Source organism: Prunus mume, linkage group LG6 (genome assembly GCF_029339155.1).
Source record: "Prunus mume cultivar Tortuosa linkage group LG6, ASM2933915v1, whole genome shotgun sequence".
Taxonomy (NCBI): domain Eukaryota; kingdom Viridiplantae; phylum Streptophyta; class Magnoliopsida; order Rosales; family Rosaceae; genus Prunus; species Prunus mume.
In genome coordinates this window covers 13,431,944-13,451,105 of record NC_142703.1, presented here as the reverse complement: position 1 = coordinate 13,451,105, position 19,162 = coordinate 13,431,944, and the positions used below count along the sequence as shown (strand labels likewise).

At 36.4% G+C, this 19,162-nt stretch overlaps 4 protein-coding genes across 5 annotated transcripts; 3 read left to right on the top strand and 1 right to left on the bottom strand.

Annotated features, from left to right (window-relative positions):
- Positions 1–3,408: 3,408 nt before the first annotated feature.
- On the top strand, positions 3,409–7,651 carry LOC103334953 (DUF21 domain-containing protein At2g14520). 2 transcript variants are annotated; one of them, XM_008237933.2, is made up of 11 exons: positions 3,409–3,859; positions 4,547–4,623; positions 4,709–4,792; positions 5,114–5,227; positions 5,317–5,403; positions 5,614–5,753; positions 5,852–5,939; positions 6,384–6,457; positions 6,578–6,702; positions 6,851–7,128; positions 7,238–7,651. In XM_008237933.2, exons 1-11 carry the CDS (start codon positions 3,682–3,684, stop codon positions 7,280–7,282), a joined length of 1,290 nt encoding a protein of 429 aa, XP_008236155.2. In that variant the 5' UTR covers positions 3,409–3,681; the 3' UTR covers positions 7,283–7,651. The 2 variants fall into 2 exon arrangements, with proteins under 2 accessions (XP_008236155.2, XP_008236157.2); XM_008237935.3 differs by lacking the exon at positions 5,114–5,227.
- A 780-nt stretch (positions 7,652–8,431) lies between these two features.
- LOC103334954 (G patch domain protein) lies at positions 8,432–10,864 on the bottom strand. The gene is made up of 5 exons (XM_089055375.1): positions 10,729–10,864; positions 10,110–10,164; positions 9,778–9,968; positions 9,049–9,322; positions 8,432–8,932 (listed from the first exon to the last, which is right to left on the bottom strand). The coding sequence occupies exons 3-5, from the start codon at positions 9,944–9,946 to the stop codon at positions 8,641–8,643; spliced, it is 735 nt and encodes a 244-aa protein (XP_088911501.1). The 5' UTR covers positions 9,947–9,968; positions 10,110–10,164; positions 10,729–10,864; the 3' UTR covers positions 8,432–8,640.
- Positions 10,865–10,934: 70 nt separating this feature from the next.
- LOC103334955 (LL-diaminopimelate aminotransferase, chloroplastic) lies at positions 10,935–15,291 on the top strand. Its single transcript, XM_008237937.2, has 10 exons — positions 10,935–11,146; positions 11,246–11,322; positions 11,422–11,489; positions 11,821–11,937; positions 12,865–12,927; positions 13,155–13,259; positions 13,382–13,432; positions 13,725–14,045; positions 14,377–14,583; positions 14,692–15,291. Exons 1-10 carry the CDS (start codon positions 11,061–11,063, stop codon positions 14,983–14,985), a joined length of 1,389 nt encoding a protein of 462 aa, XP_008236159.2. The 5' UTR covers positions 10,935–11,060; the 3' UTR covers positions 14,986–15,291.
- Positions 15,292–16,235: 944 nt separating this feature from the next.
- LOC103334956 (LL-diaminopimelate aminotransferase, chloroplastic-like) lies at positions 16,236–19,109 on the top strand. The gene is made up of 9 exons (XM_008237938.2): positions 16,236–16,419; positions 16,514–16,581; positions 16,776–16,892; positions 17,140–17,202; positions 17,337–17,441; positions 17,561–17,611; positions 17,718–18,038; positions 18,220–18,426; positions 18,542–19,109. The coding sequence occupies exons 1-9, from the start codon at positions 16,389–16,391 to the stop codon at positions 18,833–18,835; spliced, it is 1,257 nt and encodes a 418-aa protein (XP_008236160.1). The 5' UTR covers positions 16,236–16,388; the 3' UTR covers positions 18,836–19,109.
- The last annotated feature ends 53 nt before the right edge of the window (positions 19,110–19,162 follow it).

Here is a 19,162-nt window from a genome sequence, read left to right as displayed (position 1 = left end):
GTTATTGAGAAAATAAATTTTATCTCTCTATAATTTTATTGGGGCCAACAGATGTATTACTTTGGGAGGAAAACAATAGAGATTTTTCAATATTTCCCCAATAATTACGAAAGTTTAATATAAATTCTACATGAAATGCTTGAGTTTCGGGGGCATGGCTACTTGGGGTCGAAGCATGGAAAAAAACTTATTTATAATAAGGATAACATTGTTTTATTATCTCTAGCCGATAATATAATAACACGTAAAAAAGTTATCTCACGTGTTATTGTGTTATTGACCAGGATATATTCCCTTTATATGAGAGTTTCTCTCTGAAGCATGGCTCAACTCCTACATTTATGCGTATGAAATGGACAAATATAGACAAATTACTCACTCCCTCTAAGATATTTATCCGGCTTCATTTTGACCATATGAGATCATCATGCTTATCAAGATCATCATTCGTTGCTAATCATATACAAGGACTTTAAAATGAGGCTCACTGTCATAGAGTTCTGAATATATAAATATCTGAAATGACCAGTTTTTCTTGTTTCCTGCCTTATCTATTAAGAAGAAAAAAGAACAAAAAGTATTAATTAATTAAGCTTAAAGTTGAAAGGTTGGTCATAAGACTGATCAGTGCCAAAAGGCTATCCAGGATTAGTTATTCTTGTCCCTGGAATAAAAAAGGTATCTTGGGATTACGTCCGGATTATATTATAGTTGCATGGCAGGGAAAATTATTGGGTGTATGATTTGCAAGCTTTTGTTATTTCTTTTCTTTTTTATAATGTTCAGATTCAGATTTGCAATATCAGCTTTCATACATGCTGTTAGTTTTTAGTTTGATTTGATTAATTACCATCATCATAGTAGGTCAAATTTATCATTGAACGCGAAGATATTGACTCTTACAAATTGTCCACAAATTGAAAGGGTTGAAATTGGTAATTTGGATTTAGGGTTTATCAAAAAATTGAGATTAGTGGTTGAATTTCGACTCCTAATATGAAATGGGGAGAATTTCAGACAAACTTTTACACTCAAGGGTTTTGAATTGATAAAATTGTCCATTGCATCGTTAAAGAGAACTGACAAGAATACTACTTTATCATTGAATTGCTACAAATACAAAACTACAATAGCAAAATTGACGGAATTAAAACTGCATAGTAAAAAATGATTGAATTATCAAATTACAGAGACAAAAATGATTTTTGATTTTGGCAAAAAAAAAAAAAAATTGTAAATATCGTGTGATAGACTTTTTTTTTTTTCTTTTTCCTTTTGGGTGTTGGACGAGACAATATAAAGACAATATTAAAAGAATGACTCCAATGGTGAATCATATCCTTCGTGTTGGAGCATTGTTCCCCTCTAATTACTTTCCTTTTTCATCAGCGTATCCGTCATCTGCCGTTAGATATTTGGTAGGAAAGCTACTTTTAGCTAGGGAGCCTTTGTTTCTGGTTAATGTATTTTTCTATATTAAACAAAAAAATCACATCAAAGGGAAAGAGATGGGACAGCAAATCATCTACAGGGTGAGTGAAGGAATAGTGTACGGCACAAAGCAAAATCTCTCTCCCAATCAGCGGCCTGCAAAATAGATGTCGGTGATGACGACGAAATCGGTTAGAGAGACTGAGATCAAAGCCGCATATTCGGGCCTCTCCAAATTGACCACTAGCTCAATACACCATTGTATAACACGTCACCCCTACACAATGTCGACCGAACACCAGCTACTATCAAATCCCCTTTCAACCCCTTTCACTTTGATTGTTAACAGCACTATATTTTATTGTTTCGCTTATTATAATTAGAAAAACAACGACCATAATAAAAAAAAATTTTAAAAAAAAAAAATTACTCTGTAATTTTCCAAATGTTTTATTTACTTTATGAAAGCACGGGCTTCATGTTTACTTATAAGGACAAATGGGGAAAGTTAGGGATCTTGGAATTAGATCAATTAGGAATCAGATTAACTACTCCCCTAGTTCATATGATTTCTAGTTTTGAGGGTATTTGATTACGGATTTTGTCATGAAACTCTCATAATTTTTTATTCAGTATGTGTAAGTAAAACATATGGAAAGAAAGGAATTGAAATTTAGTAAACATAGAGAAAGAAGGAATCAAAATGATTCCGATACTCATTACTGATAAATGTGTTTTTCTTTCTAATATTAGGTCGTGTTTACTAAACAAGAATGGGAATGCAAAGAAATTTGAGTCCAAGTTACGTTGTTTTTTTTATTGAATCTTATTCCTGAATGGGAGGAAGGATTCATATGAAATATAATATAATTTTCCATTTGAAAAGTTGCAGTAGCAAGTCTATGGAAAAATGAAATGAAATATACTAAAAATTTCAGCATGTTTACTCATAGTATTGCAATGATTCTAATTTATGCTTCTCATGACTCTAACTAATTGATTCCTTTATCTAAGTTCCTCAATTCATGGGTTTTCCTATTCATAGTAAGTAAATATGCCTTCATGGGAATCAACTTTATTTTCATTTCTATTCCTAAGAGTTAGTATGGGAATGTCTTACTCCGATTCCTACTCGTTCTGATTCCTGCTTAATAAACATGCCTTAAGGCTTCAAAAATAAAAATACTTTTAATATTCCTTTTTAATTTTCTATTATATCCAACTTGTTTTCATTAATTATATTGTACTTGAAATTTCATCACAAAACATTAGGAACAGTATTCTTGCATATTAAAAATACATTATTCTAAAGAGTAAGCTTTTCACTCTCAATTTTCTTTTTCTCTTTTCACAGTGCAGAGTATCAATTCGATCACCCACTCTAATCCTTTCTTTTTCCTCACTCATCCTCATCTAGTTGCTTGCCTGGTGAGGTTTACTCATTATTTTATAACGTTTATTTGAAGGAGAACTTAAGCTTTGATGATATTTTCCATCTTAATTATGTCACTTAAGTTTTCATTTATTTTCACATCACCTAGATATGAGTATTTTTTCTGCCAATATATTTGTTGTTTAATACAAATACCTTTAGAGGACCTTTGATAGAACGGTTTTTCCATTTTTTTTTCTAAGAAGAAGTGTAAATAGGATGGGAAGACTCGAACATTTGATCTCGAATGTAAGAGTAAAATACTTTCAACCACCAAATCTACAAGCCACCACCAGGCATAACCATTTTTATTATTATTTTTCTTGTTCAAACTCTTTCTAATTAGTTTTTTTTGTTTGTTTTCTGTTATGAGTTCAAGAAATATAGCCATGAAAGAAAAACGGAGAATGAAGAAGAAAAATGAACAGATATGAAGATTAAAACTAAAAACTATTTGAAAACTGTTTTTTGTTTTTATTTTGTAAACCATTATTACAACGCAAAAATTGATATAAATTAAAAAAAAAAATATTGTAAAAGAGTGTAAAAGGTTATGCTAAACGCTACAGAGATATAAATTCTCAGTTCCCACCATTCTCTGGAATTCTCTCTCTCTCTCTCTCTCTCTCTCTCTCTCAATTGCTGAGTCAGTGTTTGGTTGGGGAGAAGCTCGAACAATCGGCGGCAATGGAGGTGTGTCTCTGAGAGGGAGCTAGATTGAAGCTTTGTCTGTAAATTTGGAAACTTTGGAGGAGGAGAGAGAGTTGCTTAATCGATTGATTGAGAGCTGAGGCTGAAGAAAAGCTTGCTTTTTTCTAATGGCGGTGGAATACGAATGTTGCAGTAGCGGGTTCTTCATTCACATAGCGCTGATCGTGCTGTTGGTGCTGTTCGCTGGGCTAATGTCTGGCCTCACCTTGGGGCTCATGTCCATGAGCCTGGTCGATCTCGAGGTCCTCGCCAAGTCCGGCACCCCCAAGGATCGCAAATACGCCGGTACAATTTTGCCTTTCTTTCTTGTGTCCTCTGGTTTTGTTTGGAACTTTGTGCTCTGTTTGGCTGCTCGGAAAATGTGAGAAAATGAGGAAAGAAAAAAGTGTGGGGCCCAATATAATGTTAATTTTCGTTAGAATGATCAGGTTAATGTTTTTATTTGGAAACTAAATTTTGGCTTGATTATAGGAGCTGTTAAATGAATGCTCGGATTGATCAGCTTAAGAAAATTATTGAGTTTGTTGAAGTAATTTGTCCAACTATGATGTGTTTGTGTTGGTGGGAATGTAGTTTATGGCTCTATTTTCTTATTTGGTGAAAATTAATGTTTTATTTGTTGAAATATAGTCCAACCTTCTTCATTTGCATAAAAAGTAGTATTATGAATGGAGAAAAGGCACGCGATTGGTATTAAAGAATGGAGAGTGATTTTGCAAAATTGATGTTGAAACATCTTCCTAGAGGATTAATACCGGTGCTTATTGTTTGTTATGCATTTTAATTTTTTTAGATGTTTTGGCTTTTTATGACTCTGTAAATTACCTGGCGTTAAGAGGAAAGAACTTGTGCAAGGGACTTTGGCTTTGTAATGATGGATTATGGTTGTACTAGTTTATTATGATATTGCTTTGTAAATTTCTTTTGATTAATCATTGCATCTGTTTGTATGCTTTCTGTTATTTATTACAGCGAAGATATTGCCTGTTGTAAAAAATCAGCATCTGCTGCTCTGCACCCTACTAATTTGCAATGCTGCTGCAATGGAGGTACATGTTATTGATGCTTATTGAAAAAAATACAAGTCTTATATACAAAATAACGACAATATTGAAATGGCCACTGCTCTTTCAGACACTTCCTATTTTCCTAGATGGTCTGGTGACAGCTTGGGGTGCGATCCTAATTTCAGTGACACTGATTCTTCTGTTTGGTGAGGTTAGTGATATATCTTACATTTTGTTTGTATTGAAGCATGGACAATTCACGATATATAGTTGGACTTTTTAAATCTGTGTGAATGTTTTTAATTATATTTTTGAACTAAGTAGCTCTTTGAGGATGGCAACATTGAGTGGATGGATCCAGAGCCTTGCATTTTTGTCCATCATTTTGTCAGGAAAAAAATGACTGGGAAAAAATGAAGTGACTTTTAGCGTGGCTATTTTGAAATACCCTGTCACATGTATTCTTCAAGCCAGTAATGGTGTCAAGCATGATGTGTGTGTGTCACTAACTTCTATTCACCTATGGGAGCAGATTATACCACAATCTATTTGTTCCCGATATGGTTTGGCGATAGGTGCAACAGTGGCTCCAGTTGTGCGCGTTCTTGTCTGGATTTGCATTCCTGTTGCATATCCAATTAGCAAGGCATGATATATTGATTTAGTACTTGCCTTTTTCTTTTCAATTTCTTATGCCTTTTCTCTGACTATTTATACGTTCTATGTGGTTTCCAGCTATTGGACTTTCTGCTGGGCCATGGACATGTAGCTCTATTTCGCAGAGCTGAGTTGAAAACACTTGTAGATATGCATGGTAATGAGGTGCGTTTGACAGCTCTCATACAGTTTCATTGTCAACTGTCAAGTCGAACTTTTCTCTATGTGAAACTCTTGTCTTTTCCAATCTCATCTGCTTTTTTTTTTTTGGCCGGGAATCTATCATTCTAAAATTCTTTCTTCTGGACCTTTCTTCTCACTTTTGCTTACAGTACATACCATCTATCCTAAAACCATATGACTGTCTTGTTCTAGGCTGGAAAAGGTGGAGAGTTAACACATGATGAGACAACAATTATTGCCGGAGCACTTGAGCTCTCCGAGAAAACAGCTAGTGATGCCATGACTCCTATAGCCGAAACTTTTGCAATTGATATCAATGCCAAGCTTGACAGGTTTATTATGCTTTCAGCATTAGAACAAAATAGTCACCTTCTTTTGACTATATATCTAATGTTTCAATTTGCAACCCTAACTTATGCTAATCACACAGGAATTTGATGAACCTAATATTGGAGAAAGGACATAGCAGAGTTCCTGTTTATTATGAGGAGCCTACAAACATAATTGGACTCGTCCTGGTAAACTCTTTAGCTATTTTTCAGTGCAATTCAAAATAATTCTTTATGAAATTAATTTTCTATTTAACCACAGGATCTGGCATGTTGCCAGATTACTGCTATCTTAACGTGGCCTTTTTTAAATATAACTCCCAAGTTCCCAACCTACAGGTGTTAAAACCAATGTAAATCAGAATTAACTCGGCTTAAATATGTCTCTGTCAACATTGGATCTGAAAAATATTTGTGCATAGACAAGAATGCCATAAAACTTAAACAAGGTTCCTAAAATAATTGGAGTCCACAATCATGTTGGATTAATTGGAGCATAAATTTTGAGCATGATGATCATGCTTATGTATTTTGTTTTCCAATTTCATTCCATCTGATTTGTCTTCATATTAGTTGGTTGCTTTATTTTTCTTGGTGACGTACTTTTCTCAACTATTTTCATTCAAATCTTAGGTAAAAAATTTGTTGATGGTTAATCCAGAAGAGGAAGTGCCTGTAAAGAGTGTCACTGTACGCAGGATTCCAAGGTATTTTGAGTTGGTTAAAGGGATATTACATTTTGTTATAGGTTTAATTACAGTACAAATTTAGGATGCCGTACATCATCTTAATCATAACCTGATGCTCGATTCCTATTTGTTTGATAGGGTTCCAGAAACGTTGCCGTTATATGACATATTGAATGAGTTTCAGAAAGGTCACAGCCACATGGCTATTGTTGTAAGACGATGCAATAAGAATGTGGATCAGACCAACGGTGATCCTGCTGACAGTAAGCACCAACTTCCTACTGTATAATGCCTTGAAAAAATTTCCCCAAAATTTCCCCGTCTGCCTGCCCCTTCAAACTCTATGAGGGGACTTTTTGTTTTTATTTTTGTGATAGACATAGTAGCTGTTCTTTATGTCTCTCTCAATAGATCCAGTGAAGGAAGTGAAAGTTGACATTGATGGTGAAAAGCCTCTTCAAGAGAAGATTTTGAAGAGCAAAAGATCACTGCAGAAGTGGAAGAGCTTTCCCAACACAAACAGTGCAAATAATTCATATAGGACCGGTTCCAGAAGCAAGAAATGGACAAAGGAGATATATTCAGACATCCTGCAGATTGATGGCGGTGAGCCACTCCCTAAGCTCCCTGAAGAGGAAGAGGCTGTTGGCATTATAACAATGGAAGATGTTATCGAAGAACTGTTACAGGTACTCGCTTGTTTTTCATTTTCAAGCTGTATTTCTATTTTCTTTCCCTTCTGTCCACCATTTCTTCTAGGAGGCCTCGTATCCTGATATCAAATATTTGTTAATGTAGGAGGAGATTTTCGATGAGACTGATCATCAGTTTGACGACTCATAACACTGGTCTTTTCTAGGAAGCAAAGTGTCTTCATCTTGCCGTACATATGATCACAGAAAATTAGTGAAACTTGTTTCAGTCATTTCTTTTTTGTCTTGTAGAGTTAAAATAGGTTTGTAGTACTGTACGGAAACTGTATTGAAAATTCATGCAGTTGAGAAGTGATTAGATGTGTGTAATTTGTTGTACTCTAGTATTAGTAGCTGGCTGTGTATGTTCGAGATGAATGTCAAATTTTTCTCCAGGCTAATTTGTTAAAAAAGAGAGGTTGAGCATATGGTCTTTGAGTGCGCTGCCTTCTGAACTTATGATAGACCTTGACTGTACAAGACGTTTAATTTCATATGTTGCATAAAAATTGTGAGCAAATTGAATTTCAATCTTAATATTATAGAAATGACTTTGACAACAGTTTTTGAGAACTCACTCACGCGTCGCACTGTTTTCTGTTGTATAATTATACTTTTAACAGTCCCGTTCTTCTCGTCCCCTCTTTTCTTTTCATGTTTTTCCCATGGTGATTACGGTCACGTCACAGTCGACCATGATTAGATTAGCCAGCATGCTTAACTTTTTTTTTCTTTCTTTTATACTGTTTACTCATTTTCCTGAATAATCTAAATAAAAATTTTGAAAATTAAGGATGGTAAAGTAATTTACTCTTCTCTCTTCCTATTGTAATCTTCATCAGAACACGACCTTGTAGTGTTTACAATGAATTGAAAATGAATTGTTAAAAAAAATTAACCACAACAGGCCCCCAAGTTTTTGGGGCTGGCGGACATGAGAAACCCAAGCAGCCTCGATAGTCGGCAGTCAACAACATAGAAGTTATCACTTGGATGTTGATTTCACAAATGTTAAACCTGGAAATCAAACTCATGATGTGCAAAAGCTTTTCTTATTTGGCAGTTGTAGAACATAATTTCAATAAACATCGGATGAAAAATAGAGCATCAAAGAGGCAGCTAAATGAATATAATTTCCAACTAGAGGACCAAAAGGAGAATTTGATTCTGACATAGAATAAAATTACAATTCTGCTATTGTTTTCATGCACTTCTCATCAACAGTGGTTGTGCATCAACTCCATACAGGCCTGAAAGATTCTTCCTTCAGCTTGGTTAGACTATCCTAGTCAAACTAGGGTTTAGGAAGAAAATAGCACATTTCATTCTGTTCCAGATTTTGCTTTCAAGTTCAATTGTTTTCCAGATCTTGCCTGGAACTGTAAGCAACATAAAGATTCACCTATGCAAAAACTAGGATGACCCTTTTATGAAGAATGAAAAGCGTTCGCTAACATCCCACAGGATAAGATTTTTTTAAATCAGCAGCAAGGCAATGCAAAACACCACTCAAGTAAGGTATTTACTTCTTCTCTCTTCCTTCCTCTTCTTCTTCTTTTCTTTTGATTTATCCTTGGATTTGTGCTTCTTCGAGCTAGCAGCCTTAACTTTTTTTGATTTCTTCCTGTCATAGTCAAGCTCCTCTTCACATAACTTCCTTGAAGGCTTCTCTGGTCCATACACACGGCGTTCTTGTACACCGGGGCTCACTAGCAGCTCGTCCTTGGAGTCTGAACCACGGGGAAGATATGGACCCGCTTCATCCATCCTTGATCCAACAGCACCTCTGCCACGCTTGACCCTGCCATAGCAAGAAATTCATGAATCATGTCAAACAGTCGTACATTATACCCTGCGTGAAAAGAGGGGGGGGAGAGAGAGAGAGAGATGGGGAAAGAGAAGGGGAGAGAGAGATGCCTTGAATGTAAAAATTCTTCAAGTTCTTCATCTCTTAGACCATTTTCTTCCCTTGAATGGCAGCTATCATATTCCCTTTTCCTTGATGAGCAAGTAGGACTAGCATTGTCATCCGTGACATCATGCCCCTTACTGCTGCTTCTCGAACAGTTACTCTCTCTTTGACTCCTGTCATTTCTGCTCTCATCCTTCATCTTTCCTTTAAGCCTATTGTCCAATTCCATCTCTTTCTGCCGGAGTCTCCACATTTCATTCACTTCCACAGCTCGATTTGCTTAAGAAAACAGAAGTAAAATCAGAACTTCAGCTGAACAACACAATATTCACCAAACAAATAAAATATGGTGTGTATGGCAATTTTGGTTACACTTTAATGCAAAAGCAACAGAACCTCACATATGCTAATCAAAACATAATGAGCTCATCATATATTTCTAGTTAAAAAACTGCATATAAATTAATTTTCATTTTATGCAACCTAAGAAAGGCAACAGTGCGTGATCCAAACTGGTACCTTTTTAAGGCACTAGTATGATGTGCCTAAATATTGAATATGCACATCAGTTCATCAACAAAACAGCGAGATGACATATTACAGTGACTGCCTTTTTTTAAAAGGAACTCTTGAACTCATTAGGATGATTTTTATACAACAAGGAATTATGAGGTCATATCACAGAGAGAACAATGTAAGTACTAGATTATTAATACACCAGTATGGTAACTGACCTTGTTGCACGCCAAGAACAGTAGCGCTGAGGAACCGTGAATTTGGCCGAAACCGTGTTTGAGGTTGTCGAAGATAAGCATGCACACCTTCCTTCTCAGCTTGGCGCCGCAATTCAGCAGCTTCTTTCATAAGAATCGCAGCTATTCTGTTTTCCGTCTCAAGATCCATCCTATCCCTGTTATGCAACCTCCTAGGGAAAAAAAACAAAGAAAAGAATCCCAATCAAATAGTGCATCAATGAAAGAAATAAGTTAGGAATCACAATGAACTTTCTAAATAGTGCATCTATAATGTAAAGTTGTAAACTGAAGGCATAGCTGAAGGAAATTACCGTGTAGAAACTGTACTTTATTGGATTCTCAAACTTCCTTTTGCAAGTTCTCAACCTGAAACAAAACGTCTTACATTTAATGCAGGGAACATTATAATACTTACGTTGATTTGCGCTAAAAAATATGCAGAACGATGCAAACAAATTCCCAGGGACAAATGCATGACAGTAACTGATCATCCAAACATATCTCCGCAGAAAACAAACCAAACCCTCACCAGAATTCAAATTGAATCATACACAAACCAATCAAAATTACAAAACTTCATAACAAACCAAAAAAAAATTACAGAGAATCAAGACAACCCAATATCAGAAATTGAAAATTTTAAAAGCAAAAAGATGAAACACAAAGAGACCAATCTGAATCACAAGATTTCACCAAATTAAACAGAAAAGTAAGTTAAAAATAGGGGCTTTTGAAAGACATACACGATAAAATTTTGGTCCCAGTGGTGATCATGAGAAATCAAACTCACTCGGAATCCCAAACTCAAATATGTGTTAACGAAAACCCTAGAATCTCATTCGTATTCTTTCCAATAATTTAATCTCAACAGAAAAACATCCAAAACATCGAAAATTATAATTGAAAAATTACTTGGTGGCGGTGGCTTACCCGGTGACGGCGTACCTTCCGCCGTTAACAGCGTCTTTGTTTGCTTCTCCTGGCGGTGATGAGAGAGAGAGACTGAGGGGTAGAGAGAGAAAGAGAGGAGAAATGAGTCTTTTTCCCCTAACGCAAAACATAACCCACGGTTTCCACGTCAACCCAACTTAAAACGAAAATTAATGTTTGTTCGGACCAAAATACCCTTTTACGCACCCAAACGAAAAAGGCAACGTCTTTTGCCCTCACACGCAGCTCAAGGAGTCTCTGATTTTTAGCGCCGTCGAGCTCCCTCGTATCCAAGTTGAAGCTCATTTCTTTCGTTTCTTCAAAACCCAAAAATGTCTTCTTCTTCTCTGTTGCAGGCTTCAATCTCTTCGTCTTCATCTGCTTTCTTCGCCAACACCAAAATCAACTTCAACAGCAGGTATTAGTTAATCTCCCACTCTCTTCTCTTTTTTCCTTTCTATTTTTCAGCCGCCAAACACCATCGACTCTCGCAGCTGACATTATCACTGTTTGGCAGAGCTCAGAATGTCTCTCTTCCAGCAAAACCCTTGGGCGTCTGTACATGCGTCGCCACTCCACAATCAGAGAAGACAGGTCTCTGTGCTTATTTATTTATTTATTTATTTTCTGAAGTTATTGATTTAATCTTTTATTTTGTTCTAATTATTATGTGTACATTTTTTCAATGTGAAGCGTTCAAGACCCAGGTGTCTCGCAATGTCAATATAGCCAAACTTCAAGCTGGGTATCTCTTTCCAGAGGTTTGTGATGTCTTTCACTTGATGTTTTTGGGCATAGTGTTAAGTTGCTCAGTTGGGTCTCTCAAAGGTGGCATACCATTTTGATTTACTTCTTCAACTATTCTCATGTCGAGCTATCTATCTACATCTCTAATATAATCCCAGATAAAAAGTTGGTTTATAAATAAGTAAGAAAGATTACTCTTTAAATTTTACTCTAGGCTAAATGTTAAAGCTTTGGGGTTTGCTTTGTGTGGTATATATATATTTTTATTTACTGCTGTACTGTATTCATATATCAATTTCTGTTTTTGGGTTGATTTGTGATTTTACTTTTCAATATATTATACAGATTGCTAGAAGAAGGGCTGCACACTTGCAAAAGTACCCTGATGCACAAGTGATTAGCCTTGGGATTGGTGACACTACTGAGCCCATTCCAGAAGTTATAACCTCTGCAATGGCAAAGGTACGTCTTTGCCTTCCTCTTTAATCGATTCTGTTACTACCCAACAGGAATGGACCTTTTTTGTCACGTTTATTATTGTGGTATCCCAGCCACGATTGGTTCAAATGAAAAAGGCATTTTTTTTCTTTTGTTGATTGTATGTATAAGCACACTTGTTTGTAATGTGTAAAATTATTCATATGCAAATCAAGGAGTGAAGCGAACCAAATATAACCAACTTGCTCCTTTCAATTACCACAACAGGACCACCACATATGAAAGTATCCTCCTTAAATGGTTGGTGATGTTGCTTTGTTTCTGTTTCCCATCTGTTCCTATTTTTATGTAAAACTTGCCTGTTTACTGGTGTTTCTTTGAGGGCAATTGACATCAACCTAACCGGCCTGAATGTCAATGTGAAAGTAGTAAAATCAATAAGCATGGGTTGCCTTTACTTGAGACACTTTTTCTTGTTAAATTCTTGACCTCTCGTTATTTTATGATTAATTTATTTTTGGTTCTGCTAGCCAACTAAGCCAAGTTCATCGTCAGATGTAAACTTAAATTATGAGCTTGTTTTTGGTTGAGTTGGAATTGTTGAGACAGTCAAGTAGCCAACCCTTTGATCAGGGAAAACCAAGTAAATTAATCTAGTGATTGAAAATTATTTTCAGACCACATCCAGTGGATTATCTTGTAAAAATATGTATCCTTAAAATATATAGGTTCTTTATCCAACCCAAAAATATATATATTTTTTAAATTTAAATTTATTGAGAAGCAAAAGTACTTATTTTTGTGGTAAATAATCCATGCATTCTGAGCATCACACATTCTAACCCACGCATTATATGTTTATTACCTTATCAAAAGAGAATGTGTAGTATATAATTGTTCGTCAATTGTCATGTCTTTCTAATCCATCTTTAAGTTGTTTCCAATTTTCAGAGATCACATGCGTTGTCTACCCTAGAGGGTTACAGTGGTTACGGAGCTGAACAAGGTGAAAAGGTAAGGGGGTCAGCTATTTTCAGGGACGTAGTTGATGAGCTTTAAGTTATTTTATGCAATGCAAATATATCCTCTCACTTTCTACCATCTTTTTTCTTGTTCAAAATCAAGTGCTAGTTCTTGATTTGTACCTTTCAATTTTCACCAGTTTCTTTGAGGTTTTAGATGACTAAGATGAAATATTTTTAGTGATAATGAAGAGTAAAACATATTGTTAATCTGTTCAGCCACTGAGAGCTGCAATTGCTTCGACCTTTTATGACAACCTTGACATAGAGGAAGATGACATCTTTGTTTCTGATGGTGCAAAATGTGACATATCCCGCCTTCAGGTTTTTTATTTATTACTTTTTTGTATCAATTGTGATTTTTTGCTTTTCGTGTTAATTGACACAATTGATTCATAACTATAACCGTACTTATATTGGGTTTGCTTGTTTTTACTTTGTGGCAGGTTGTTTTTGGGTCTAATGTTACAATGGCAGTTCAAGATCCATCTTATCCGGTAATCTTTGTTTTTATTATGTAGTTGCCTTTTTATGTCATGTCTCATTTCTCTCATGATAATTGTTACCTTTGGCAGGATTTTGTTGTTGTTGCTATATTAGGTAGGGTTTTTTGCTATAAAAAGGAATGTTTAGAAATGCACAGGATTACATTCTGATTGAAGATTTTTGGAAAAAAAAAATAAAGCAACAAAGATTGGGGAAAAAAAAAGGACCATCTTGTTGAGTTAATGGTGGTGTGCCATCTTTTCAAATGTAGACTCAAGTGTAAAGCTATCTTCTTATCCACAGGCTTATGTAGATTCAAGTGTTATTATGGGCCAAACTGGAGAGTATCAGAAAGCTGTGGAAAAGTTCGGAAATATTGAGTACATGAGGTGTACTCCTGAGAATGGATTTTTCCCTGATTTACGCACTGTTGCTCAAACAGATATCATATTTTTCTGCTCACCAAACAACCCTACTGGTTCTGCTGCAACAAGGGAGCAGCTGACACAACTGGTGCAGTTTGCAAAAGATAATGGGTCAATCATAGTCTATGATTCTGCATATGCCATGTATATGTCAGATGACAATCCACGCTCAATCTTTGAAATCCCTGGAGCCAAAGAGGTAAGTCCGCAATCTATAACTTTAACTTGTATCTTGGCAAGGCTCTTGATTCTTTGTTTTCTTGAAACCTTTATCTTTACCTGCTGGCTGTCTCTATTAAAGGTTTGTTAGAGAATAATTCTATTCACACAGTTTGGGTTCTCAAAGTTCATCTACACTATAAAAACCCTTCAGACTTGGCCCAGATTGGCTGGCACAAGCATATATGCATTGTAAATTTTGAATTTTCCTTGGGTTGCCGTTTCACCTTTCATGAGAACCCCGTTGCACTCCTATCGCTGTGAATATACAAGAGCTAACATTTATGTTCTATGAAGTATGGACATTGCAGGTTGCAATTGAGACATCATCATTCAGTAAGTATGCTGGATTCACCGGAGTTCGTTTGGGGTGGACTGTTGTCCCAAAGCAGTTGCTCTTTTCAGATGGATTTCCTGTTGCCAAGGACTTCAACCGCATCGTTTGTACTTGCTTTAATGGTGCATCAAATATTTCCCAAGCTGGTGGTCTTGCTTGCCTTTCACCAGAAGGTCTTAAGGTCCGTTCTAATGTCTCTTGATTGATTGCTGAATTTTCAAGCTAAAAGTCCACCTGCATGTGTTGTTACAAGATTTTATTACATTTATTTGATTTCATCTCATTGTAGGCAATGCATGAGGTGATTGGCTTCTACAAAGAAAATACTAATATAATAGTGGAGACATTTGAGTCTCTAGGCTTTAAGGTTTATGGAGGGAAGAATGCACCATATGTGTGGGTCCACTTCCCTGGCCGAAGTTCATGGGATGTATTCAGTGAGATTCTTGAGAAGACTCATGTGGTTACCACACCTGGGAGTGGTTTTGGACCTGGTGGTGAAGGTTTCGTCAGGGTTAGCGCCTTTGGTCACAGGAGTAATGTATTAGAAGCCTGTAAAAGATTCAAGCAATTGTACAAGTGAACGAGAGTATCAGACTTGTAGATTAGTATCTGCAGCCTCGTATCTGAACCAAAGATGATCAACATTTGCCTCCACGCCCTATGTTTGTCAGTTGTGCGCTAGTTTCAGCAAGTTCCTTGTCGTATTGGTTTGTGGATTCTATTTTTAGAAATGCAAATCATTTTGGCTGTCGCAGAAAATGATTGAATTTTTAGATGCTACACTTGGCTGCTGTAAAGTTTCTATTAAGAGTAGAAGCTTGATTTCTAGTTGTTATGTTGCCTAAAAGTTATCTAAATAAAGTTGCAGTAATTCGTAGCCTGCAAATCCGTCGAGATCATGCGGTCCAAGACGGCACCTTTTTTTTTTTTTTTGGGTACTCCAAGATGGTACTTTTGGGCCTTGATTTCAGAGCTGTAGAAGGCTAGAACCTAGAAGCTGATATAAAAGTTTCTGGTTTTGTTTCCTTTCTCTTGGCAGCCAAATTGGCATTTCAGCATGTTCATCCTATCAGTTTTGCTTCATTTAAATGTTGCCCCCATTAACTTCATCAGGAAAAAGAATGGAAAGTATTTTAAACTTAACTTGAAAACAATTTATGGATGCTATTAGTAGTGGAAACACTCAATTATATTTATAGCAAAAGGTCTCGGTCCTATTAGTAGTGTAAACACTCCCTTACTTAGAATCTTTAAAAATCCTAATTAAACACCATATGACAAAAACATACATTATTCAACAGACTTTTTTTCTTTGGTGAACTAAAGTGTGCTACCACTCCAAGCTGGGACTGTTTACGGTAAAGCTCTCCTAAGGGGGTGTTTTTCACATGCTGGATTTTGAACATCGTTCCCCCAACTGCGGGGGGTTGTTTTTCACATGCTGGATTTTGAACTTCGTTTTGAATTTTGTTCCCCCAACTGCGGGGGGGTTGTTTTTCACATGCTGGATTTTGAACTTCGTTCGCCCAACTGCAGGAACTAGCCAGTATCCGCTAGACCAAACCCCTTTGGTATATTCAACAGATACTTTTTATATTGCACTCAACACAATTCAAATTATTCATAATAAATGCCATATACCTAATGTCGGCAAAATATTTATGTCGTGTCTAAAACGGGCACCAAGTGGGACAACGTCAGTGGGTCAAACAAATGTTGATATAATATGAATAAGGGAGGAACATGAATGAAAGAAAAAAACAAGAAGCAAAGATGTATATTTGAGAAAACTAGGAAGCTACATTTACTACACTAGGCAACCAACTTATTAGTGGCTATATGTGCTTACAAAATGTTGGTGCGTCATTCTAAAGACTTCCGAGAGGTTGGTTGTGGACAGAAGAAAGGCTGGTCCATTTTCTTAGCAACCAAACACCTTTCACTCTCCTAGCTTACATTATCAACTGTTTTTCCGAGCTCAGAATGTCTCCCTTCAAGCAAAAAGAGAAGACTGGTTTCTTGCTTTTAACTTTTTTTTTTTTGATGAACTTATAAATCTTTCTTTGAAAAAACAAAATCTGATTCATATACATTTTTTCAATGTAAAGCATACAAGACCCAGGTGGCGCGCAATGCAAACATGGCCAAATTTCAAGCCGCGTATATTTTTCCAGAGGTCTGTAATGTCCTTCGCTTGCTCTATAGTTGGCCTTCATGTTAAGTTGCTCAGTTTGTGTCTCTCAAATATGGCATTTTGCACAACCTTTTAATTTACTTGTTCAACTAAATCATAATTAACTCATTAAAATTTACTTGAGGGTTAAAGACGCTTACTTGTAAAGTTTTTGAGTTTGGTTTATGTTGTTTTAGATTGCTAGAAGAAGGGATGCACACTTGCAGAAGTACCCTGATGCACAAGTGATTAGCCTTGGACTTGGTGACACCACTGAGCCCATTCCAGAAGTTATAACCTCTGCAATGGAAAAGGTAGCCTTCTTTGCTTTCGTGTTTAATCGATGTACCTTTTGACATAGAAACCGTGATCTTCGGAAATGTTCTCTTGCCAGACTCTGAATTTGGACTATGCTGTGCATTTTTATGTCCAGAACTTGTACATACTGTAACACATGCATTATAATGGATCTTACCTTTTGAAAAGAGAATTTGTAGTAATTGTGGTTTGTGAGTTGTCATGTCTTGCTGATCCATCTTTAAATTGTTTCTAATTTGGCAGAGATCACAAGCTTTGTCCACCCTAGAGGGTTACAGTGGTTATGGACCTGCGCAAGGTGAAAAGGTATTTGGCCTTCTCAATATCTGATTAGCTGTTAGGGGCAAAACATGTAGCAAATAGTCATGCCTCTGTTTTCTGTATTGACATTCCTTATTCAAGAAATTGTGAAGAGTTAAAACATATTGTTATCTGTACAGCCATTGAGAGCTGCAATTGCTTCAACATTTTATGACAACCTTGGCATAGAGGAAGATGACATATTTGTTTCTGATGGTGCCAAATGTGACATTTCCCGCCTTCAGGTTTTCATATTTTTGTTAATCTGTTGATATTTTTTTGTTTTTCATGATAATTGTCTTGATTGATTCAGAACTTTAAACTGTATTTAAATTGTCTCTGCCTTGTTTTTACATTGTGATAGCTTGTTTTCGGGTCTAATGTTACAATGGCAGTGCAAAGTCCATCTTATCCGGTAATTTGCCTTTGATCTTTACTTGCCTTTTATATTGCCTCTCTCTCTCTCTCTCTCATTGCTTAAAACTTGGGATGATTTTCCTTTTTTCCTTCTTTATCTGCAGGCTTATGTGCAATCGAGTGTTGTTATGGGCCAGACTGCACAATATCAGAAAGATGTTGAAAAGTTTGGAAATATTGAGTACATGACCTGCACTCCTGAGAATGGATTTTTTCCTGATTTACTCAATGTTGCTCGAACAGATATCATATTTTTCTGCTCACCAAACAACCCTACTGGTTCGGCTGCAACCAGAGAGCAACTGACACAACTAGTACAGTTTGCTAAGGATAATGGTTCAATCATAGTCTATGATTCTGCATATGCCATGTATATGTCAGATGACAATCCTCGCTCAATCTTTGAAATCCCGGGAGCCAAAGAGGCAAGTCTGCAATCGATAATTTGTTTGCAAGGTTCTTGATTCATAGTTTTGTTGAAGATTTATGTATGGAATGGATAATAAATTGGAGGATTTATATGCATTGTGGTGGATAAGAAGCCTAATATATAGGAGCATACCACATCTAACTCGTATGTTTTATGTTTCTGTATCAACATTGCAGGTTGCAATTGAGACATCATCATTCAGTAAGTATGCTGGATTCACTGGAGTTCGTCTGGGGTGGACGGCGGTCCCAAAGCAGTTGCTCTTTTCAGATGGATTTCCTGTCTCCAAGGACTTCAACCGCATTGTTTGCACTTGCTTCAGTGGTGCATCAAACATTGCCCAAGCTGGTGGTCTGGCTTGCCTTTCACCGGAAGGCATTAAGGTCCGTTCTTCTGTATCTCGATTGATTCTGAAGTTTCATACTTGAAACCCACCTGCATGTGTTGTTAACTTGTTACAAGCTTTGCTTACATTTGTTTGATTTCAACTCCTTGTAGGCTATGCATGATGTGATTAGTTTCTACAAAGAAAATACTAGAATAATAGTGGACACATTTGAGTCTCTTGGCTTTAAGGTGTATGGAGGAAAGAATGCACCATATGTGTGGATTCACTTCCCGGGCCGAAGCTCATGGGATGTATTCAATGAGATTCTTGAGAAGATTCATGTGGTTACCATACCTGGGATTGGTTTTGGACCTGGTGGTGAAGGTTTCATCAGGGTTAGTGCCTTTGGTCACAGGAGAAATGTTTTAGAAGCCTCTGAAAGATTCAAGCAATTATACAAGTGAAGTGACTCTAGAGTGGTATCTGCAGCCTTCTATTTGAATCGGAGATCTCAACATTTGCCTTCATTTCTGTTCTATGTTGTGTGCACTAGTGAACTTCTGAAAGTTGCACGTCATTATTTAGATGTTATTGCAGCATTTGATTTAATCAGCAGCGTGTACATGTTACACTTTACTGATGTAATGCTTGCATTCAGATCAGAAGCTTGATTTCTAACTTATTTTGGTTGCCGAGTTGTTTTTCAAAATAAAGGGCGGATACTTCCTATCCTGCAAATCAAGATCTAGCTCTCCAAAATGGGTATTTTTTGTACTTTTAGAAAACACAGC

Bases quoted from the DNA above. Each gene is read 5' to 3' on its own strand.
- LOC103334953 (XM_008237933.2), top strand. From the start codon at position 3,682: ATGGCGGTGGAATACGAATGTTGCAGTAGCGGGTTCTTCATTCACATA. The intron at 5,754-5,851 runs GTTTATTATGCT...CTAATCACACAG, and splicing joins ATCAATGCCAAGCTTGACAG to GAATTTGATGAACCTAATAT. The intron at 6,703-6,850 runs GTAAGCACCAAC...CTCTCTCAATAG, and splicing joins CAACGGTGATCCTGCTGACA to ATCCAGTGAAGGAAGTGAAA.
- LOC103334954 (XM_089055375.1), bottom strand. From the start codon at position 9,946: ATGGATCTTGAGACGGAAAACAGAATAGCTGCGATTCTTATGAAAGAA. The intron at 9,323-9,777 runs GTCAGTTACCAT...TGTTTTCTTAAG, and splicing joins TGTTCTTGGCGTGCAACAAG to CAAATCGAGCTGTGGAAGTG. The intron at 8,933-9,048 runs GCATCTCTCTCT...TTGCTATGGCAG, and splicing joins GAAGAATTTTTACATTCAAG to GGTCAAGCGTGGCAGAGGTG.
- LOC103334955 (XM_008237937.2), top strand. From the start codon at position 11,061: ATGTCTTCTTCTTCTCTGTTGCAGGCTTCAATCTCTTCGTCTTCATCT. The intron at 11,147-11,245 runs GTATTAGTTAAT...ACTGTTTGGCAG, and splicing joins AAAATCAACTTCAACAGCAG to AGCTCAGAATGTCTCTCTTC. The intron at 11,490-11,820 runs GTTTGTGATGTC...TATATTATACAG, and splicing joins CTGGGTATCTCTTTCCAGAG to ATTGCTAGAAGAAGGGCTGC.
- LOC103334956 (XM_008237938.2), top strand. From the start codon at position 16,389: ATGTCTCCCTTCAAGCAAAAAGAGAAGACTG. The intron at 16,582-16,775 runs GTCTGTAATGTC...ATGTTGTTTTAG, and splicing joins CCGCGTATATTTTTCCAGAG to ATTGCTAGAAGAAGGGATGC. The intron at 18,039-18,219 runs GCAAGTCTGCAA...TCAACATTGCAG, and splicing joins AAATCCCGGGAGCCAAAGAG to GTTGCAATTGAGACATCATC.